We start from the raw sequence: 24,123 nt of genomic DNA, 5'->3' as shown, positions 1-24,123 counted from the left end.
TGAAAGCTCAAATGTTGCCAGGATGCCAGGAATTGGCACAATCTAAATATTTCAGGTTCTATCCCATGCTTTCTCCATGCTGATACCCCACTATGAAAGAGATCATTTCTGTGGAGGTTAAAACAGCATTTCTTCAGTCTTAAAAGTTGAGACCGTGTCCAGCAAGACAATTCAGTGAATAAAGGTGTTTTCTCTTCAAACTTCATGACTTGAGATATGTCTCTGGAATGCCTATAGAGGTGGAAGGAGAGAATCAACTCCACAAAATTGTCCTCTGACCTCTGTAGGCACACCAATAGCATGCATGCCCTACTCCCATCTCTCCCTCTCCCTCCCTCTCCCTCTTCCTCTCCCCCTTCTCTTTCTCTCTCTCTCTCTCACACATACACTAAAATTTAAATGTAAAAAAGATGAGTAGATATTAGATAAAACAAGATACTCAGGTATAGGTCATTCTAAGCAGAGGCTCTTGATCAAAGGAACATAGGAAAAAGATAGGCAGAGTATTTAGAGAAAATCCTAGCATGTTTGTATTTCTGACATATGAATTATGAAACAATGGTGCTGAAATGATAATTATATTTTAGGATTCTGTATTGTGATATAGAAACAGTACAAATTAGTGAATAAAGTCACATTCTCTGAATAGTTTTGAAAGAAGTTTCACCATTATCTAGCTGTGTGATTTCTTTTTAGAATTTTTTTACTACATAATGTGAGAATGATTGCTTGTTTCACAGTAATTTTTGGCATAGAGTTAAATCATGTAACATACTGAGAGCATCAATAAATATTGACTGTTCATACTATTATTAATTATTATAGTGGTGCAAAAAAGTCATTCTAGAAGCTTGCATGAAGAATATTTTTTGAAGTTAATACAAGAAAATGGGAATGCATAGGAATCCATGCCCTTTAGTAGCTCCATGAACATTTGTTGGAACCTTTGTGATATGGCCCTATATAATGGTTTTAGTGAAATCATATTCTTTATAGATGTTTTTTGAGACTGGAAACTCCCTATTTGTAATTCTTGCAAATGTCCTTAAAATGAACCTATATGAAAGGTAAGTTCTCACACAATTTAGCAATCCTTTGATGGTGTGGTCTTTAGAGTATGACTCAGAAGCCATAGTCTGAGAAGATAAGCTGGAGAAGTAGAGGCCAGCTGATTATTAGAAAAGGATTGAAAATAGCATGTGTGAGTCCAACAAGAGGAGCCTTCTCTCAGGAACAGTTATATTCTATGATTCAGATTTATGCCTTCAATACCCAAGAATATTAAATGAAATCTGCAGGACATGGGGATTGTGAAAGGCTATGAAAAGGCAATAAGTCCCGTTATCTTATACTTACTTAGGTATACAGTTCCAATGACTCTGTAAATGTCAGTTGCCATATCTGTGACTTCGGGTTAATGCTATGTACCATGTTATCTTGCAGAGCTATCAAACATCATTTGTGATCAACAGTGAGAAAAGACTTGGAAAAACTGAAAGCAGTTTGTCCTAATAAAATGGTCTTCTTAGTTACTCTTTTGAGCTGTGTCCCAGAAAGCTGCGGCTTCTCTGACCAGTGAAGTATCAGTGTCCTCGTGTCAGCCCTTCCTGCAGGACTACTACTGATAGATTGCGCTGGAGAGGAGACATTAAATAGTGCCTCAGCAATAGCTTGGCAAAGTTCCACAGAGACTTTTATCTATTTGGAAGTTTACCTTCATCTGTCTCTTCAGTAAAGATGGATGTAAAGGTAAATAATTGTGACTTCTGGTATACTCTCCATGGCCAAGTCCCTGGAATGCTGGACTGGGACATGGGGAATGAATTTTTCCTGCCTTGTACCATGGATCAGTGCACTTTTGCTGAGCAGAGTCTCGCCAAATATAAAATCCAACTGACAAAACCACCTGAACTGCCTCAGGAGAAGAAACTCAGTTCTGATGATGATGGTCCTCCCACTAAACCCAATTTGTGGATGTGGGTGAATCCTAACATTGTGTGCCCCATCAACAGCAAGGAGCCTCCAAATGCCATTCAAAAAGTTCTGCCAAGTGCACCATTGCCACAGACTGGCGAGTCTGAGTGCTTAGGGACCCAGAGAGTGGTACAGTCCTTGTCTGTTCTCCATACCGAGCAGCAGCAGCCACAAAAGCTGCCCATTTACTCCACTGTCCCTGATTCCGTAGAAGAGGAGACTAAGGAACAAGAATGCACATCCTCTAAGAAATACTCCAAGAAGCAGACAGTGTGCCTTGGCCCCCACCGGGAGAAGGAGTCCTGGCCACGCCCTCCTCTCAACTACAGCCATCTAGTTGCTCTAGCATTAAAAAGCAGCCCCTCCAGTGGCCTCAATGTGCAACAGATCTACAATTTTACTCGACAACATTTCCCCTATTTCCGGACAGCACCAGAGGGCTGGAAAAACACCATTCGCCACAACCTCTGCTCCCTGACCTGCTTTGAAAAGGTGCCAGTCGACCTTGAAGATGAGCCAGATGGAAAACCTCGCTCTTTCCTCTGGAAGCTCACTGATGAGGGAAACCGATTCTTTCAGGAGGACACCCGTGTCTTGGCCTATGCTCGAAGGGAGAGCATCAAACAGAGCATGCGCCAACCAGAGCTGATAGACCTCCTCTTTCATCTTTAATGTTTTCTTCTTTTCATGTGCGTGTGCGTGTGCATGTGCGTGCGTGTGTATGTGTGTGTGTGTGTGTGTGTGTGTGTTATGTGTAAGTGTGTGTATGCATGCTTGTATGTGTGTGGGCATACATGTGCACATGTGTGTAGAGACCCAAAGTTGACATTAAGATTTTTCCCTCCATTACTCTTCCACCTCATTCTTTGAGGCAGGGTCTTTCAGTGAAACCCAGAGCTCATAGATACTGTGAGTCTCACTAGCCAGCTTGCTCCCAGGATCCCCTGTCTGTGCATGCATTCCAAGGCTAAGATTGTAGGCAGGTCCTCGTGCCCACCCAGTTTGGTTCTGGGGATCTGAATGATCTTGCTTGCATGGCAGACACTTTAACTGCTGAGCCATCTCCCCAGCCTCCTCTTTCATTTTTGAAAGACAACTGCTCACTCTCTGGAACACTGCCCTGCTTACCATGCTGAACTAACCTTTACTCATCCGTAATCCTGTTTGGTTGGCGCCAAGCCTGTCTTTAGCCACTGTTAAGTAGTCAGAGGTGACTACAGGGGAGGCAGAAATTAAATCCAGATGTAGAATGATGGAAAGTTATACAACAGCTGCAAATGTTCTACACTTTGAGCAGAAGGAGAAAGTCTAGGAACCATGGCATGCAATCTAAGGATAGAAGATTATGTTACGTCTATTGGAGCAAACTGTGAAACATAAAGGATGAAAATGCTAAAAACCCAGGATATGGGCAACCTCCGCTGCCATGTGAACGTATATGTGTATAAAGTGAACTAAGTTTGATGTTTAAAGTGTGGACACTCAAATATCCCCCTCTACCATTCATCGTTTGCATCTTTTTTTGAAATGACCCATTGTATCCATCAGAGCCTCATTTTTTTTCTAGTCCTAGATTTAACAGCTTTGTTCTATTGCTATCCAGTTCCAGCAGTGACAAATGCAGGCAGCTGTTATCTGTTTGAATATTGAAAGTCCTTACATTGATTGTGTATTAACCCTAAGCTTTTATGATGGCAATGCATTGGTGCTCGTTTGTGTTTTTCACCAAATGTTATTTGAGGAACTGTAAGGTCCATCTTCGGTGTTAAAAGATAGAAAGCAAACACATATTTGTGAAGCATCGATATTTGTGTGTGATAAAACAGAGGTGCGAAGTTGCCATGGAAATAAGAAGACATCCTTCCTGGAAACAGGAAAGCATTAAAAATGAAGTGCCTTTTGAGCTAGATTTGAAGAACAAATAGGAATCTGCTGAGCACATAAGCTGAGAAGAAACATTATAAGGGGAACAGTGTGAATAGCATTAACCAGGTGTTTGGTGCATTCTAGGAAGACGGCTACACTAGAGTCAAGAGCCACTGTAAGAAATGTAACCAAATTGCTTTTAAGTTGTGCTTACATCTTAACTAAAAGACATAATTTGTGCATTGCTAAAAAGCACAAACAAAATACCAACATAACAAATGTTTCAGCCTTTAGCTTTCTAATTTTAAAATTTATTTTTTGTAGGCACTAAGTTCATGCAATGTAAGCATAGTTTTTGCCTTTTCTCTTAATACATTTTTAAATGTATACCAACACTTAGAAAAATAGCTTTTAAGTATGTGTCTAGTTGCCAAGCATTCAATGAGAGTATAATATTTGTACCATACAAAAGCAACTACTTTAATATGATTACAATAGGGAAGACCTTACTTTTTAATGGCTTACTACAGCAGATACAGAACTATTTAGGTTTAATTGCAAAGGCTGTATAATCCAGCAGAATCATTTCCAAAAGTAATTGTAAATGTCATTTCTGTATCATAGTTACTTTGAAAATGTTGACAAAACAGTCTGGAATTAATAAAATTTTCTACCTAATAGAGCTGATGTTCATTTCATGGTTTTCACAAAATTAACTCTAAAACTCAGAAGACTTACCTTTTCAACATATAAACTGTATTCTTCATGTATCCATTCTGTAATTTTCACAAATAGCATTCTCCATATACACTCTGTACATTTCCTAACAAGGGAAACCTGCATTTTCAGAACACAACCATGCTGTGTGTGTGCAACCTGACAGTTTTGGGCTTTTCATCTCTGGAGTTGTTCTGTTCCTTCCTCCTGCTCTGGTTCCATGAACAAAGCAGTAAGTAGTCACAGCACTTCTTCACTAGTCTCTGGTGATTCAGGGATCACTGACTGTGTTATTAATCCAAGCCTTTTGAATGGAAAAAAAGATACACAGTTCTCATAGGATTATGTTCTAAACAAATGTAATCTATAGTTTTCCTTTGTCTCAATTTAAGAATTACCTCAGTGTGTGCACACACACACAAGCGCGAGTGTGCACATGCATATTGATGCCTGAGGTTGATACTGGAAATCATCCTCAAGCACTCCCTCACCTTATACACTGAGCTATAGTCTCTCAGTTAAATCCAGAGATCACAAATTTGACTAGCCTTGCCTGCCAGCTCTCTCTGGGAATTCCCTTTCTCCAGCTTCTGAGGCTGGAATTATAGACAGGCTGCTACACCCATCTGGCATTTAGGTAAGTTTCTGGGGATTGAAACTTTGGGCTTAGCCCTCCCTACCTGTATGAGCACGTGCTTTAAGGAATCTGGCTCAGTAAGCGTGACTGTGAATCAAGCCCACGTTGTGCCATGCACTATAGTGTATGTGTGATATAACATAGCATGGCACCTTCCTAAGCTAGGAGATGAGGTTTGCCCAGGAGCATGGCAGCTGGAGGTAGACCTTTGCAGTTGCCAAGCATGAATGCTGGTGCCTAGGAGACTTTCACCATCTCTCCCCACTCTACTGTGTTCAAGCGCCTCTTACTGGTAGGATGACAGATGATGTCATCGTTCCCACTGTTACACTGCCCAAAGGAGTATGCTGAAGGGGACTTGAGCATTGTCATGGCTCTAGCCATCATTGTAACAGCCAGGGACACAAGGCCAAATAGCAGGCCTCTTTCTGCTCTTGGGTGCATACTGAGTCAAGGGTCTTCGGCAGCTTCCCAGAAGAAGAAAACATACTACAACACTCAGACTATAATACTCCTGCATCTGCCTCCTAAGCAGCTGTGATGACTACCAGGCTTAACTCATCAGCTAGAATAACTTTTTTTCAAGTGAGTACATTATGTCAGAAACTCCAGGAAAATGAAATTCTGAATCCTTTGTGGGAGTTACCAGTTTCCATGAGCTGTTTTCCTCACATGATAGGCATGAATACAGGTTGGGTTCTTTTCCACTCCTATCAGGTATCTGCAACACCTATGTTTTTCCCAGTGCAGTATCTTTTTTCAGAACCCTTTACATAGATGAGGTGGGGTTTCATACTATGTATCAGCAGAATGTTTCTTTTGTTGTATCCTTTCAGATCCTTACAATTTTATGTCTCGGGGTCCTCAGACATTCAGAAGTAAGAACACATTGAGTCTTTTGAGCCAAAAGCCATTCTGCCTTATGTCATTTTTTTCTTTGTAACAAGATGGTGTCATGGTAAGACAGGTTAACAAAGCTTATTTGGAATTGTTCTTCATACAACTAGTGATTGGCATATAAGCAACTACATTCACTGTTCTCAAACTCAGATTACTATCTGTAAAATTCAAGTGTAGTCTGATGCTCCTTAGAGGCACCAACGATTTAACTCCTGTACTCTATAAACTTGTTCTAAAAAGAAAGTTAATGACTTTCATTTTCTTTGAAATGTATTTGCCTTAGTTTCTTTGCTGTACCTGTGCTAAAATACTTTGACAAAAGCAACTGTAGGGAGAAAGGGTTCATTTTATTATGTTTGGCTCATTGTTCCATGCTTCTACAATCTGTCAGAGCAGGGAAGTCACAGAAGCAAGAACTCGATAAAGCTGCTCATGTTACATCCATAAGTGTAAGAGAGTAATAAATGCATACTTGCTAGTGCTTAGTTCACTTTCTCCACTCTTACAGTCCAAGATATGGTGCCCAAGGAGTGATGCCACTCTCTTAAGCACTAGTCTTCCCATCTTGATTACTGTAATGAGATTAATCCCACAGACATACTCAGAGGTCTATCTTCCAGGTGATTCTACATTTTTCAAGTTAACAATTAAAACTAACGATCGCCATACTGTATGTATTTAGAGTATATACAATGTGATGGAGCGTTGTTAATTTTATTAAAAATGTAAATCTTCAGATTAGGTTCAATAAAATCAAGACAGTATATGTAGCAAAACCATAAAAAAAAAAAAAAAAAACAACCGCATTACCTAGGACCACATAAACTTACGATAAAAATAATAGTGAATTGAGTTTTACCCAAATCCGGAATAGTGATTACACCCAGGAATGAAGATGAAAAAGCTCCAAACATATTAGAAAGTTCTTTTATTCAAGGGCCTATAGGGTGAATGGATATATTTTTGTCTTCTAAGTTACACACCGAGAGAGACAAACTTAATATATATTTCAATAAATAAAATTTACAAAATTCTTCCATTCTTCTCAAAGAGAATTTAGAAGTATTCCTCTTCTTAATTTTCAGGAATAGCATGAGACAGAAGAGTATTTCTTTTCATTAAGTGTTTGGTAGACTTGAAGCTGTCAGGTCCTGGATTTCACCTTTGTAGGTCATACTTGAGTATTTATTCTCCTTTATTTTTAACAGATCATTTCTTATGGTCTGTTTCCTCATACTTCCATTTTGGTGGGTTGTATATTACTAAGACTCTTTCTTTCTTTCTTTCTTTCTTTCTTTCTTTCTTTCTTTCTTTCTTTCTTTCTTTCTTTCTTTCTTTCTTTCTTCTCTTTCTTCTTTTTGTCAGTCCTGTTTGGCTCTTTTCTAATGGAAAACAAAGGAGCAGGGAGAGGGGAGGTTGGGGGGAGGGGAGCTGGAATGAGTGGAGGAAGGGGAGGCTGTGGTTGGAATGTATTGTATGAGAGAATACATAAAAAGAGAAAAGAAAAAAATTAAGAAGGATTTACCCATTTTGTCCGGTTTATTCAGTTTATTGTTCTTAAATTGCTCATAGCAATCTCATATAAGCCTTTGAATTTTCTGCAGGTGGCAGGTGTAATTGTTCCTGTTTTCTTCACAATTTGAGGGTTTGGAGGGAGGGGGATTTTTTAATTAGCCTAGCTAAAGGAATGCCACTTCTATTTATCTTTAAAAAGCTATTCAAGTTTGCTGAGCTTTGTATTGGTTTTGCTTATCTCTATTTCAACACTTCGCTCTGATCTTTACTGGATGAGAATGTCTCTGTGACTCTGGACTTTATTTTTGATTTTTACTTACTTGAGAAGGAGGAGCATTGTTGTGCTTTGTTAATTTGAACACTTTTTTTTAATGTAGCCATTTTTGCTATAAACATCATTTTACTTTTCTCTTGTAATTTCTTCTTTGTTCACTGGATATCCATGAGTATATTGCTTAATTTTCATGTTTATGGATTTTACAACTTTACTTCAGAAATGTATTTCTAGTGTTATAGCATAGTGGTCAGAAAAGAAACTTAATAACGATTATAATCTTTAAATTTCTTCTATTTTTGTGATATAATATAATAATATCCTGGGGCATTTTCCAAGTGGAATAGAGAAAATGCCTATTGTGTTCTTTTGTGGAATACTCTAGATATGTCTATCAAGTCCATTCAGTAGAAAGTGTATTTTAAGTCTTCCTGAGTTTGTATAGATGTTTGTTTGTTCTGTAAAGCGTGGTATTGAAATTCCATGCTCTAACATACTAGAGTCTTTCACTTTACAACCAGAATATTTGTTTCACATACCTGGTAAATATATTGGATACATATGAACTTAACTGTTGTATATTCTTAAGGAGTTGATGCCTCTATTTATGATAGAATGGCTCTTTTGTCTCAGACTTCAAGGCTACTTTATCGGATACCAGTATAGCCCTTATTCTGTTTGCATGGAGCTTCACATTTTAAAATATCATTTATTAAGTACCAGTTATAGGGAAGCCACTATACAGGGCAATTTTCTTTCACGGTCTAGTCCAATCCTTAAACCATCTGAGAAAGTTGTTATTAAAAAGATTTTATACTAGAGGAAAATGAGGTTCCGAAAATTCTAATAATTTGTTGAAGACCTGCTCTTTTATCAAGATCTCAGTATCTATCCAGAATAGCTTCTATTACATCTTAAATTTAAATATGAAATTGATTAGCCATCTATTGTTCAAACATCTGTATTAGTTCCTTTACTACAGCTCTGATATAATGTAGTGATCAAGACACCTTAGAAAAGGAAGAGGTTATTTGGGTTATGGGTTCAGAGACATCAGACTCCATCACGGCAGGGAAGCAAGGCAGCAAGCCGCAGCCATGACAGCTGGATCGATTCGGAGGCTGAGAGCTCACATCTTGTACCACAAGATGAAGCAGAGAGAACAACTAGAAATGGTGCAGGTTTTTAAACTCTCAAAAGCTGCCTTCAGTGGCATATTTCCTCCATTAAGGCCATGCCTCTTAAACTTCTCCAAACAGCACCTTCAACTCAGGGGAACAAATGCACACATGAGCCTTTGAGGGACATTGTTGTTCAAAGCATCACACTATTTCACTAAAACCAATCTCAATTTAGCTTTTTCCCACTTCTTCTGTCTTTAAGAAAATCCAAATCTCTGAAACGTTTATAGTCTTCCTTATTCATATGAGCATCCACTGAACATATCAACATGAGTGCTTATAGATTCCTTGACTCCTTATCCTTACCCTTTTTTCCCACTTAACCTTCAAAAGCCCTGGACAAAAATTCAGAGGCCACACCTAGCCTGTCTTATAATCATCTCCACTAAGGTTGTTGATTACATTTAGAGCAAAAACCACACTGCAAAACCAATCCATGTATTCATACTATCTTCCTATTTCCAACCTTAATTGTTCTTTCAGTACCAAACAGAAATCCTCGTGTCATGTTTATTTATGCTTTTCTTTTGCTTATCCATCAAATGGTTAACATCTCGGCCAATTTCTCTAGGTCTCATCTGTATTCATTTTCCCAAAATGACCTTGCTTCTCCAACACTGATAATAGAATACAATAGCTGGGATAGTTCTTCATATACTCTATAAAGAATTTTCCTAGCTGTACTCTGGCTTCCTCTCCTCCTCTCTGGAAATTTTGTAGCAATCGTTTCCTGTCTTTTCATTGGCTTTACTCCCTAAAAATGTTTAGGCATGCTCATTCTCAAAATACACACATGTGTTGTGAGTATTAAAGAACTGACTATCATACATTTTTCTCCTTTCTGTTATTAATCAGAAATTCCTTAATGTATTTGTTCTTATCTTTATAAAAACAGTACTCAGTGAATACTGAGTATAGGTCTGTGAACCTGGTGTGTAGGAGAACATTTCTCAAAAAAATTGCTTGTCCTTATAGCATTTAAATAGAAATCCTGTACTCAGAGATCAAATTAACAAGATTATTACTGTATCAATAAGTATTATACCCTACATAAAGAACTACAGGCAATCAAGGAATGCCCAGAGCAAGAGAAATAGTTTTCCCTAGGGAAGAATACACTGACTGGATTTCGAACAACTACTCAGCCCTGAAAACATATAAATGAGATTATTATACAGACTGAGCAGGTTATATTAGGAATATATATATATATATATATATATATATATATATATATATATATATATATACATATACATATATGTGCATATAGCAACAACCAATGAAAAACAAAGCCATGACTGAAAAAGCAAGAAGGGTTGGTTATATGAGAAGTTTTGGAGGGAAGAAAGGGAAAGAAGAAATGATGTATCTACAGCATAATTTCAACAACAAAAGAAAAAGTACAAAGAAATATTATGAATTAAAAAGGATACGACAGGAAATAACTATTGCGGGTACAAAAGACTATCATACTCTAATAGAGTGTGGTAGGGAAGACCTATAGAGGAAATTACCTGTAAGCTGAGGGAGTTGAGGCCATCTCAAACTGTGAATGGCAAATTCAGTTTTTTAAAGGAGCATCAACCTATGCAACTCCTTTTCCAAGCTTGTTTCCTTGGTGTCACATTTAAGAGAGTTCCAAGACTAAGAAGATCTTAGGTCATTGAGATTGGAACTTGCTGGGTTGAGATTTGAGAGCTGGTTGAAAAACCCCCTATTTTCCACATAAGACTCTGTATGTAGTATTACATGGTCATCAGAAAATTGAAGATTATGTTTGCAACTTTTAAAAGTTTAAGTGGTAGATGTGTTAAACCCTTTGTGTGTTTCTGGTCCTGGCAATAACAACTTATTGAGAGTTTTCTATGGGAAAGACAGTTTAAAGCACTTTCAATGTATTGCTTTTTTAATTACTAGAACTGTCATAAGGATTAACGGGAAGAAAAGTTACCTACCATAAATGCAAAAATGCACAGAGCCCTAATTATAAGGAGTAGTGAAAGCTGCTAGCTGGCAGGTGCTGAAATTGCAACCTTCTCCTTTAACTCTAAGCACCGAGTGGGCGGGGCCGCGTCCATCAGTGTCTAGGTGCCCGCAGGCCGCCCTTAGGGCCAATGGCGCGGAAATGAGAGCCAGGGCCACGTGATGGCGGGTGGCACTCTGGCTTTCCTAAAGCAGTCTCTATGGTATTCTTCCAAGCAAACCCAGGGCCCCCCCAAAAGGGTAGCGGCACGTGACAGGCCCTGGGACTACGGCAGGTTCCCACGTGATCCTGGCCTGCAGTAGCGTGGTTGCGGTGAGCTTCTTGCGCTCCTGAAGGGCAGGCGCGGAAGTAAGAGCATCCTTAGGCGGACTGTGACTGGCAGCGAGGTCGGGAGGAGCCACCAGGCAGTGACTGCTTTGCTTCTGCAGCTCGGCTCAGCTCATTCCGTTATCTCAGCCTTTGCTGTCTGCACAGAAGCTGACCAAGTTACCTTTGGTCTTGAGACCTTGGAGAGTGAGGCCCAAACTCGGGACCAACTCCTCATCCACCTTGCCCTCCCTCTCCTCCATCTCTTCCTTTGCACGCACCGAATCGCTTGCTCCTTTGGGCTGGCCTGCTCAGCTGTGCCTGGAGACTAAGTTCGGGTCGGTAAAGGTAACTGTGGGAAAAGCGGCCCCCCAGTGGACAAAGGCGGAGGCAGAGATAAAGCAGGCCCCGCGGGCCCTGGGAGCTGAGCTTAGGCAGTAGACGAGGTGAGCCAGAAGAACGGTACTGCGTATTTAGAAGGCGCTGTGAAGGACTTGTTGCATGATGGAAGAATCTGACTCCGAGAAAAAGACGGAGGAAGAGAATGTGGGCCCAAGAGTGGAGCCTCCTCTAGGGGAGCCGGAAGGATCGCTTGGGTGGGTAAAAGGGATTATATTGCACCTGGGAGGGAGGGCATGCTAATTGTAAAGAGTATTGTGAGATGCGACAATCCCTAACCTGCAGTGATGAATTGCTATAATTTACCAATATGGTTGATTGATATCATGTCCTTGATGACGGAAAACAGAATAGAAACAGCCCTTTGCCTGGCTCTGAGATTCCTGGTTTATGCGTAGTGTTCTAATGGACACAGTTTTGAGTTGTTTTGTGTTTTCCATAACGGTTATTTGATGTTACCACCTTGTTCGTGATAGAAAAGGAGAGGACAGACATTTGCTGACCAATGACGTATAGTGCGATATGCCTATTTGAGAACTGCGTTGTATGTACTTCATGCCTTTAATGAATGAAATACAGCTTGGAAGGACGATTGAAGGTTCAAAGATGCTTCTAGATTTGAAAAATAAGGAGTTAGGTTTAAAAAATATTATTCAGATTATGAAAATACTGTTTGATTTTAGAAAAGTACCCAGAGTGTTGCTTCAGCTTTATGACAAAATATCAGATCTTGAATTTAAATGGTTTATATTCCTAAATATGTCTCCCTAGGAAGCATCTCCTGAGCTGATGAAGGAAACAGGGAACATAACCCAGCTTTATAATTTAGGAAAATGAAGACTTCGGAAATGAGGTCTCATCCATACTTAGCTGTTTGAAAGAATATTCTTGTGCATCTCTCTGTTTACTTGCTCTCCCCAAAGGCAATTAGATCACGGAAACACTGTCTTTTGGTTTATATCTACAGGTGGGCAATGCCAAATGCAGCCATGAAGAAAAAGGTAAGATGTGTTAGGTACATCAGTAACATGAAGGAAAAGGTAAGAAAGAAGCTGCAGTTCAGGAAATCTGGCTTTTTCTGGACTATGGCCGAGAATCTATGTGATGTTTGAGACACTCATCCCTTTATTTACTGTCAGATTTACTTTGTCTAAAATTTAATCTTATGGAGTCATGGAGTCAAGCCAGATACAAATATTATACAACCCTCCGTGTGTGCACTAATTCTTTAACCCAAATCAAATGTTACATGCATTTTTTTCCTAGCTGGAATTGGATGTTCTTTGCTTTGCACTTTTATTGAAACTTCTGGGGATTTAGTATCATTTGTGAAGCACTGGTAATAACCTTCGTAGGCCTATTAGGAAGTTTATGTGAATAAACTCCCTGTATACCACAAATACCATTATCTTTGCCATGAAAGGATGAAAAAGCTCCCATATTTGTAGCCTGACTTTATCTGAAATTTAATTCTTGGCCTCAAGTTTGCTAGGAGGATGGTTTTTGTTTTTGTTTCTTTGTTTTTGATGAATGTCTGAAGTTGCTATCAACAAGGAGGCCTAAAAGCATGCCAGAAATCGCTCCGTAATTAGGAGGTGGGGGGAAGGTAAATACAAAGAAAAGCTTAAGGAACTGTGAAAAGAGAAAGGGGGCAAACTGCCGTTTGCTTTAATGCTTCTGCAATGCACATGCATTGAAGGATCAGCTTTTACCCCCAGAAATAGATGCAGTTATTGCTTAATTAATTTTAGCTAATCTAGTTAATTGTTAGCTATTTTGTCTTACAAAAGACAAGGGAAATGTCCATATTAATTTTAGACTAGCTAAGCAATTACATTTTCTTAGGTAAAGCTGGGTATCTAAATCCAGCTTGTTTGTTGAATTAAACAAACCCATGTCCAACATGTTTTCATTAAAGCTCCTTATATTTCTAATCAGATATTTCAATAAGATATGTTAGGATTGGAGGTAGAATAGGCATCTCTTTCCTTTGAAAAGGAAAGTTAACAGAACTGTACCTCATAAACCTTGTGCTTAAAAAGGACTCTGAAAGTCATTTTATTCTGTTTCCTTTAGGGCAAGATTATTTGGCTTTGTTCACAGGTGTTTTTCTTGTGTCAAATCCTTACACAAGAAAGATGTCTGCAGAGTCTTGCTCTCAACCAGATAGTTGTCCTTGCATTTTTTTCCTTTAATGCCTTGTTCATTTTTTTAATGAGTGTATTTAAAGCTTTTGTTACATCTTAGGCACTGGAGATAAAAAAAAAAGTACACAAAGAATACAAAGACTCTCCCTCTGTCCTTCAAGTCTTTCCTGTCTTGGGAGAGAGTTACCCGGAGGGACTGCAGAGCTTTATGGTCTGCAATGATATAGTACCACCACTGGGGGGCAGGCAAGATACCTGTCAGCCTAAACTTGTAGTTCTCAGCCTTCCTAATGCTGTGACCCTTCAATTACAGTATCTCAAGTTGCGGTGACCCTCAACCACAACATTATTTTCATTGCTACATCATAACTGTAATTTTGTACTGTGACAGATCATAATGTAAATATCTGTGCTTCCCGATGGTCTTAGGTGATCCTTGTGAAAGGGTTTTTTTGACTCCCCTAAGGGGTTGCAACCCAGAGGTTGAGGAATGGTGGCCTAAGGCATTTAGGACAGAGAAACGTTATGGGAAGGATACTGGGGATTGAACCCAGGTTTCACTTGTATTAGGTAAGTGCCCTACTACATCCCCAACTACAGATAAAATTCCCAAGATGATTGTTGAACCAAGTTTTGAAGGATAAGTTGGGACTTAGTAGAAAGAAGAATAAAGGCCGGGTGGTGGTGGCGCACGCCTGTAATCCCAGCACTCTGGGAGGCAGAGGCAGGCAAATTTCTGATTTCGAGGCCAGCCTGGTCATAGTGAGTTCCAGGGCTATACAGAGAAACCCTGTCTCAAAAAAAACCAAATCCAAAAAAAAAAAAAAAAGAAGAAGAAAAGAAGGAAATACGTAAAAGGGATGAAATCATGGGCCAAAGTGGAAAACAACCTGACCTTGAACAGAGAATTAGGAAGAACTTTTTAGTTATGTTATATGAAATCTGGATAGATAGATAGATAGATAGATAGATAGATAGATAGATGATAGATAGATAGATAGATAGATAGATAGATAGATAGATAGATAGATAGATATCCTTACATTATAAGAGAATAGGGTTAGTTTACTATTGAAGTGGTATTTTTGTAATGTAGTTCTAAATAAATAATATGTGTAATGACAAACTTACCACAGTAGTATTGCTAAAATGATGTGTAACTCAGAGATGTGCTTGTCTTTTCAAATGTTATCACCATTGTCTAGGAAATGGTTTAATTCCAGGTATCCATACTGGTCATTGGTACTTGCACATCTGTAAAATGCCAACTACAGAAGAGAAATGGCTCCCTTCGCACTAGATGTGCTCTAGATTTGCTAACTTTTTTCCTTACTTTGTCTTTAGGTCCTGTTGATGGGTAAAAGTGGATCTGGTAAGACCAGCATGAGGTCTATTATCTTTGCAAATTATATTGCCAGAGACACACGTCGTCTTGGTGCAACAAGTAAGATGTTTCATCCTATTGTAAAGTGAGGTGACCTGGCTGTTAATAATCTGCATAACACACTTGATTGCAGCAGCTTGAGAATGCACAGGTTGATGAATTTGCTTTGGAGCATGCTTTCCCTTTTCAGAATGTATGGCCTAATTCTCTGATTATTATTCTCACTATCCTGGGGAGCTGCTTTCCTTTCTAGGTTGCTTGCAAAGTGGAATGTTCTTAGCTAACTTCCTTCGTATCCTGACTTAGGCAAGGATAGGGACCCTTTGCCTGCTTATTTTGTGGGGAGAATGCTTGTTTATAACTTTTCATACAAAGGGGGGAATCATAGATCTTAACTAAAGTATGTTAAAACCGAAGATGGTTTTAAGCCAGGAGTTAGTTGTCTTTATTAAAAGGTAAACTTGGGGATAGTAAGGAGAGAGGTATACCTGTTCTACACTCTGCTCCTTTATACCTAGCTCTTCTTGGAGCATCTACATTGAGTTGGGAAGTATCTTATTGACCTTTATGGCTAGGATGTTAGTATAGTCTTTCTTAGCTATAATGGCTACCAGAACAGTGAATGGAGGATCCTGGGAGTACCCTACTCTGATGCAGATTGTCATTTCGTTCTGAAACATCAAAGCATTTCTGAATTCTGCCTTTGTTCTTGGCTTCAGGGTGAGGGCCGGCATTGCTATTCCTAGCCTTCAGATTACAATCTGGGTTTCTAGCATGTTCAGTACTTTTAGCAACAAGTTAGCACTGTTAAGGTGCCCTAATCTGTTTTCAAGAACATTATGTTCCAGACTGTGCGATACAAAGGAGGAGGAACCTTATTTCTATTTGGAGGCTTGGAATATAGTGTAGACTTCATAACTAGAGCAGTTTTTGTGATCAGAAAACTATTCCCTAGATAAAGTACCAAATTTGTCTATCTTTCTTTCTTTTTTTCTTTCTATTATGGTTCTCTTCTGCTCTTTACACATTTCCGAGAACACTCAATATCTTAATTTATCTTACTTATTCTCAACCTCCCAAATTTCATTATCCTTACCTTAAACATCTCTGGTTCCTCATGTGACATACTTTTGAAATGCTTTTAAGGATGTCTTATAAGACTTGAATGCAGATATGGTCTAATCAGGACAAGTGGGCCTACTATATCTCTGATTCTGGTCATTACTTTGCCATTAACATGACAAAATCCTACCTTCTTGTCTTGGAGCAACCTTTGTTTTACTGAATAAAGCCACAACTCTTTTTTTGCATATATTTTATTGATGCATACACATCTTGTTTTTGTACAGTTCATATTTTGAACTTAATAATGAATCCTTAGATGGCTCATATTTCTTTTTTTAAATCCAAGCCATTGGGTTGCAGTTTTCTTGTACATAATACAAAGGTTTTTAGCTACTTATTGTCTCATTTGATATGTTAGCTGTCTTTCATAGTTATATACAGTTCTGTATTTGATAAGTATCTAAGTAATTGTAAAAAATGTTGGTCAAGGCAGTTTCCTATCTTGTCATACTTGTGGCTGATATCAAGCCTCCAGAAAGGGTACTTGTCCAAATGTTTTACTGTCTTGTGCTTTGATTGGATATATTCATTTTTTCTCTTCTAGATTAAACATATAGGGCTAGTATCTGTGTGGTTTCAGTAAAGATGCTTATTAAGCTACTGTAATTTTATGCCTGCTCTCATTTGCTCTAGTTTTCTATTTATTCTAATAGACGATGAAAGTATAACTTAAAAATTAATCACATTCAGCCTGTAAGTGTCAGTGTTGGAATCACAGTTTGTGCTCTTCTTTTTATTGTGACAAAGTCTGTCTACATCACACGACTCATCAATTCCTGGAAGACCTTTTCTTCATACTTCAAATTCTATTCACTTTGTTGAAACATCTTTTCTCGGTACCACTGATAATCCTGTTTCTAATTTATCAGCAGAGTTGGTTTATTACCCAGAATCCAATGAATAGTCTCACAGCAAGAATTTCAGAATTACTGAAACTGCTGTAAATACTTTTGACATAATCCAGCAGCATCATTACAAGCATAATGGTGTAAATTATATAATCATATTCACTAAAATAGGCCATTTACTCAACAAGTATATATCTGGAAGTATTTCTTGCTAGATAATGTCAGCGGGATGGGGTTCTTGCCCCTAAAGATATCTCATGTAGTAAGTTGACTGGTAATACATGGTTAGTATTTCCTGAATTCCATCAAAGATATAATGAAAAATATTGATCTTAATGTTTTAGCATATCATTATTAATGAGTTTGTCACTAATGAAAAAAGGTCTGTGTTTGTTGCTAAATGTGTGGACTAGTTCAGAATACATGTAGTGCATTACTTTGTATTCGTTATCCCTTTTGGTGCAGTTACTGATTTTCTTTAAAGGTAGTAAAAAAAATACTACTTTTAAAATATTGTTTGCTTTTAATGTATTAATGTTTTCCTGGTTTATCATTCCCAAAAAAGTCAAGTTTTATTTTGTCAAATTTAAAGCCTCCTAAACTTTGAAATTTTGAGTACAGAAATGACGATATTATTAATTTATTAGGTAAATGTTTAAAATGTGGTTTTTGGAATGGTAAATTCGTCACTGAAGTGATTATGAAATATTTTAGTCTCAAACACTGTTGACAACTCCAAAATTTCCTATCTCCTCAAAATTCTGTTCTCTTGGCTTTTTATTATCCCAATTTTCTTCTTTTACATTTAATCACCCCTCCCTGCTTTAAAAAGACAAGTTAATCTTTATGATGTTTTCTTTCTGCTCCATAAGTGAATATGATTCCCCAAAGCTCTGTTTTTCTTTATTATTTTCAGTTGCTCTAATAATAACAGAGCAGGAAGGCTATAGGAGAACGCAGAGGGGGACACACAGGGAACATAAAATTTAACAGGAAAGCAGGAAATGGGGCTTATATATAAAATGTCTTATAAGCCAAGAAAAGTTGTCAACCTATGAAGATTTTTAAACAAAAAAATAGCATGTTCAAAGTTACATATGTATTTCAAAATAATACTTGTGAAAGCTTCAAACATTATTTACATATAAAACGTTCATTTTTATTCTTCATTGTTAAGCCAACTTTCTAGAGACAACCACCATTAGTAATTCCGTGGGTATTAGTCAGGCCTTCTTCTTAGTGTATACAATCATGGATGTGTAAGTCTATTTTAAAGAATGGTATGCTATCATAAAATGTTTTTACTTCGTTTTTCAATTAAAAACGTAAAAATTTAAAAATTTTAAAAAAGAATGGTATAAAACTCAGCAATTTGGAGACACCAGTGTATCTGTAATCTGGATAGTCTGGAATGACGCAAGGATAGAAACAGGTACCACTTATAAGCCAGAGAATTGGTTTTCACTAGACTTCCACATTGCTCTTGGCTGGATCTCAGGATTTTCAAGATTTGGGAACTATGAGAAGTAAATTTCTATAGTATTAAAAAACATGAAGGGATGCCAGGGGCTTTATTTGTACTGGCGTAGTGGTAGCAGCTATGGTGTAAAACTGCTGAGCTGCGGGATATGCTTAAGCAGCAGAGTCAACAGGACTTTCTGGGGGCCTTGGAGAGAAAGGGGGAAGAGAAAAACCTATGAGAGGTTTTATATTAGGCAGCTGGTTAAATTCACCAAGATGGAGAACCCTGAAAAAGGAACAGATCTGTTGGGATGAAAGGAGAGATGAGCTACATTGGATATATCGAGCTTAGTATTTACATACAGTATATGAGTCAGAAAAATAGTAGAGAAGTCTGCACTAGTGTTGCCTAGTTAGTATCTACATGATAAATATAATATTATGACAGTTAGATTGCTTTGGGGAAGACTATTTTGAGTCCCTAAGAACCCTAATATTTATGGAACAGAAAGAAGAATAGGAACCCATGAGGGAGGAGCTTCCAAAGATTTTGTAACTATAATGATGCCAGAGACCAAGAAAAGAGAATTAATTTTCAGGAAAAGAGAGTAGTCAACAGTGTCATGCTGCAGAAAGTAAGACAAGGACTCAAAAGTCCACTGGATTTGGCAATGGGGCCATCAGTCACTTGATGAGAACTGTTTCTGCAATATGGGAATAGAAACCAGATTTCTATCCTACATGCCCCATATCTAAAAGTCACTGAATCCTGTCGCTTCTTTTGTTATTGTCTTTCCCTTTCTCAGTAGCACTTCTTTCCATTTTTTTTTTTAGTACTAGACCGTATACATAGTCTTCAAATTAATAGCAGTTTGAGCACCTACTCTCTCGTAGACTCTGTTGGAAATACAAAGACATGTAAGATATGATTTCTTTTCCAAGGAGGGGGAAGTAGAGGGGAAAAAGGAAGTAGTTTGAGTATCTACTATGTGCCAGGCACTTTATGTGTATAGCTCTTTGAATCCTCACAGCAATCCTGTGAGGTCAATACTATGTTCTTTTTTCACACAAGAAGCTTTCTAAAAGCTTTCTTGACTTGCCTAAGGCCATTCAGAGATAGTACTGTTATATAAACTAAAGTCTCTATGGTATCCTTTCTCATGATGGTTTGTATCTATACATTATGAGAAAATAAAATTGTAGAAAAGTAGATAGCAATTAGTTTAGGTAACAACTTGGAGATAGACACAGGAAATATTACTATGTGATTGAGTTAACAGTCACATACATGATGTAAAATAAAATTGCTAGATACTGAGAAATAGTCCTGATAAAATTTTCCATTATTCTTTCTTGAGATTGTTTAGTGCCTGGCAGAGAGTAGTTGCTTAATAAATGTTTAAATGAGTTCCAAGGGAGAGATAATGGTAGGTGGGATTTTTGTCAGGGAAAGAAGGCTTTTGGAGGAGATGGAAATTAGTCCGTGTTTTAGGATTAACTGAAAGGAAGAAGGGGGTTTTACAGCAAATGACAGACAGAAAAGGAAATGGATACTGGGAGGGAACAAAACACCAGAGGTCGCAAACAGACAGCCTGTGTGCTGGATGAGGCCTGTGGATGCGTTTTCTTAGGCCTGTCCATTGTTTTAGAAAAATTAGAAGTAGTAATCTCCTGTAAAAGTTTTATTAATAACCTAGAATTCAGGCTACTATTTAAGATGTTAAAGATCTAGTAAACCTGAGTCAATAATTTTTCATGGAAATGAACAATAGTTGAGTAACTTTCATCTCTGTGAAGCCATGGTAGATATTTCCTCTCAAATTTGGCAAGCTTTTAATGGTATAGGTTTGCTCACATGGCCTGATTTAGAAAGTTTGCGACCCCTGAAAGGAAAATGTGTTGGGGAATGGGGAGGTAGTAGGGTTGGGGCACTATGAATAAAAACATACTGAGCTGAAGTGAGAGGATTTGTTAATGCAATTACCGGGGATTATAAAGGTAGATTGGAAGCCAAAGTGTGAAGGACCTTGAGTGCTCCCCCATTAAACATGGAGGAACCATTGAGAGTGTTTTGAATGGGGAGTGATATGTTCAAAGTAGTGTTAAGAAGATGAGCCTTGTAGTAGCCTAATAATTGATATAAAGTCAGTAAGACTGTAGTATAGGCATGAGGAGACAAGGGCTTTCCTTGATGTTGAGTGCTGGCTTATAAAGACTGGAATTAAGAGATAGTACAAAGGACTTAAAGTGAATTGAATGCCTTAGAAGAGTCAGAAAGAAAAATCACTAGACACATTAACTGAAGAGGACATCAGTACAGGAGTTAGTTTTGTTATGTTTTATGTTTGTTTTGTGTTTGCTTTCTGTCTTTAAGTTTTGTTCGGAAGTTGTAAGGATGTGGGTTTGGGAATATCTGTTAGATGGTATATGTCGCTGTCTTGCGTGTTAAATTTTAACATTAATATAATTGGAGATTGTTTCTGCTTTGGGTACTAAACTACTGAAATTAAAAAGTTACTTACACAAGAGCCAATTCCTTAGCATAGGGTAGTATAGTTGCCCACCTTGCCACTAAACCATATGACTAAGCTAAAAATCACCTTCTTGTTATGGCTTTGAGCATTTCACTCCACTTTGGTCCTTCTAAACTCCATGGGTTAGTGTTTTGCTTATGTTTAACGTCATGTTCTTTACTACAAATACTAGACTTGTAACATTTATCTTCCAGTTGATGTAGAACACTCTCATGTTCGATTTCTGGGAAACCTGGTTTTGAACCTGTGGGATTGTGGTGGGTAAGTACTATGTGCCTACTTATTTGTGAAGCTGATGGCAATAATGGTGTCATCTAGTCTAATCAACATGGCAAATATACATAGAAAACTATCATTTGCGTAGATGTACTGGCTAAAACATATTTCAGAATTGTCGGCTAATTAATAAAGATCTGTGTTTTGTACAACTTGGAAAATTGGAAAATATCTTCTACGCAAAGAATATTTAAGTAGCTCTAATATAAGCTCCATCTAAATACATATACTATGGAATAGATCATGCCTCTTTTGCAGTAGCACAAATTAGGTTTCTTTTTCAGGTTGACTGATACTAGTATTGCATTCTTAACTGTTCTTAGTGATTTTAGTAATTACTTCTAGATAGTCTCATCACTGTAGATTGGATTCTGAGCATGTACTTAACCTAGTGTTAGTTTATAACCAGGGTAATCATAAAATTTGCACTTACTGTGCCTCTGTGTCGAAGCAACAGTGTGTAGTGCAGAGTGATTAAGAAGAGCACAGGTCCTCTGACTAGGGTATATTTATCCAAACTCTGTGTGCTATGGCTTTACCTGTGTAATAGAGCAAAATAACAACCCATGAATTAGTTATGTTGATTAAGTTAAAATACATTAGAGTGTCTTACAAAATAGATGTTGTTATCTGGTAAGTATATCCCAGCTCCATACATACAAAAGATGCTCAGATGGTGGTTTTGAAAGAATAATAAATAACTAAATAGTCTTAGGAAAGTAGATCTTCCGTGATAGATTGAAACTGAATTAACACTTTGGGATAAAAAACTTCCCTTATTGTAAATCATTCCAACTCTCTAGTCTATGACAACAGATTTACCCAAGTTCCTTGTTTTAAGATATTAAAATATGAAATTTAATTTTGTAGATCAAGTATCTATACTTTGGGGAAATATGATTCTTCCAAGTCACACAGCTGTAATTAGCAAGATGCAGGATTAGAAATTTGTAAATACTGCCCCATATACACCATTAAATGACTCAGCTCTTTTATTGCTGTCCAGCTGTTGAGATCTTTTGGGGACGTGACAGCCAACCTAGGAGCAAAGGGCAACATTCTGCTGAAAAGTCATCATTTGAGCCATATTTTCATAAATGTAGACTATTTCACTAGTGTTATTCAGCAAGTGCTCATTAAGAATGTGCGATCCTGGGCTGGAGAGATGGCTCAGTGATTAAGAGCACTGACTGCTCTTCCAGAGGTCCTGAGTTCAATTCCACATGGTGGCTCACAATCATCTGTAATGAGATCTGACGCCCTCTTCTGGTGTGTCTGAAGAGAGCAATGGGGTACTCACATAAAATAAATGAATAAATGAATAAATCTTTTTTTTTTTAAAAAGAATGTGCTATTCTTTTAAAAGCTGTGAGACAGTGGGAGATAATATCAGGGGTGATTCTTATCTGGTTGTATAGAGAATTGAACACTATTAACCAAGAACTCATAAGTATAGTAGCATGCCTGTGGTAAGTGTTGCAAATGAAAGGGATGTGTTGGTAGAGAGCCTACAGTGAGTGAGCTAGCCCAAAGTAGGGATAGTCTGTATGAGGATGTATGGATTGGATTGAAATATAAGGAAACAAGCTGGAGCTAGAGATGTAGAGGGCAACAAGTAGCATGAAAGAGTGATCAATACGTGTAAATGACTCATGAGTTAAACTGCTAACCACTCAAAGAATGAACAGAAGGTAAGTGTGTTTATAACCAAAGGAGAGGCCAGACATGGTAAGTATGCAGAGGTGGGTGGATCTTTGTTGGTTTTAAGCTAGCCAGGGCTATGGAGTCTCAAGAACAACAATAACAACAACAAAACGAGAAAGGCAGAGGATTTTACAGGACTGCAACTTATGTCCTTGAAGTAGAGTAAAGTAAAGCTCACCACATTTTGGTTGTTATTTGCTCTTTGAATTAAAGTTTAAGATCATATTCCACGCGATCAAGCAACAAAAGCTCAAGCAGAAGTGACTGAAGAGAAAATTCGTTTACTATCTAGATTTTTTTTTTCCTACCAGACAAGACACCTTCATGGAAAATTATTTCACTAGCCAGCGTGACAACATCTTCCGAAATGTGGAGGTTCTGATTTATGTCTTTGATGTGGAGAGCCGTGAACTTGAAAAGGACATGCACTACTATCAGTCATGCCTTGAGGCTATTCTGCAGAATTCTCCAGCAGCCAAAATCTTTTGCTTGGTACACAAAATGGATTTGATACAGGAGGATCAGCGAGACTTGGTAAGAAATGGAAAAGGTGCTGTACCAAATGATTAGCATGCTTTCTAGACTTCCTTTATAAACAGTGAAGGTCAATTTGTACCATTCTGTATTTCAGAACGAGATAAGCCTCTGACCATGTGCTTTCACTAAGTAACCTTTATCAGGTTAAAAATTAGTTGCCCCTGTTGTATTGTCATAGCTGAAAGACACACCAGGAGTAAGATGAGGAAAGGTTGCTGCTGTCACTGGATTAATTTAGGAAACTTGTATGCACCAGTTCAAGTGTGTCAAGCACTGTTCACAAGACCTCACAATTGCACTAGCATAAATGACTTAATATGCATGAGGATAACTCAAAGATGACTAAGGATA

The 24,123-nt window shown here is 37.9% G+C and overlaps 2 protein-coding genes across 4 annotated transcripts in view; both read left to right on the top strand.

The window, feature by feature from the left end:
* The first annotated feature begins 1,737 nt into the window (after nt 1–1,737).
* Foxr2 (forkhead box R2) lies at nt 1,738–2,646 on the top strand. The gene has a single exon (XM_052170515.1). It carries the CDS (start codon nt 1,738–1,740, stop codon nt 2,644–2,646), a length of 909 nt encoding a protein of 302 aa, XP_052026475.1.
* Nucleotides 2,647–11,210: 8,564 nt separating this feature from the next.
* The window catches only part of Rragb (Ras related GTP binding B), a 48,539-nt gene continuing 35,626 nt past the window's right edge, over nt 11,211–24,123 (top strand). Inside the window, exons 1-6 of one of the 3 annotated variants that reach the window (XM_052171512.1) lie at nt 11,211–11,953; nt 12,724–12,757; nt 15,248–15,347; nt 19,556–19,639; nt 21,450–21,516; nt 23,547–23,769. In XM_052171512.1, the coding sequence (XP_052027472.1) occupies nt 11,859–11,953; nt 12,724–12,757; nt 15,248–15,347; nt 19,556–19,639; nt 21,450–21,516; nt 23,547–23,769 (603 nt within the window). In that variant the 5' untranslated portion in view covers nt 11,211–11,858. The remainder of the gene's footprint in view (nt 11,954–12,723; nt 12,758–15,247; nt 15,348–19,555; nt 19,640–21,449; nt 21,517–23,546; nt 23,770–24,123) is intronic. The other 2 variants (XM_052171510.1, XM_052171511.1) reach the window with 2 other exon arrangements.

The sequence above is a fragment of the Apodemus sylvaticus genome, chromosome X (assembly GCF_947179515.1).
Source record: "Apodemus sylvaticus chromosome X, mApoSyl1.1, whole genome shotgun sequence".
Classification (NCBI taxonomy): Eukaryota; Metazoa; Chordata; class Mammalia; order Rodentia; family Muridae; genus Apodemus; species Apodemus sylvaticus.
The sequence above is the reverse complement of the archived record's forward strand: the minus strand, read 5'-3'. Positions and strand labels throughout refer to the sequence as shown.

Coding starts and splice junctions, on each gene's coding strand:
- Foxr2 (XM_052170515.1), top strand. CDS start 1,738: ATGGATGTAAAGGTAAATAATTGTGACTTCTGGTATACTCTCCATGGC.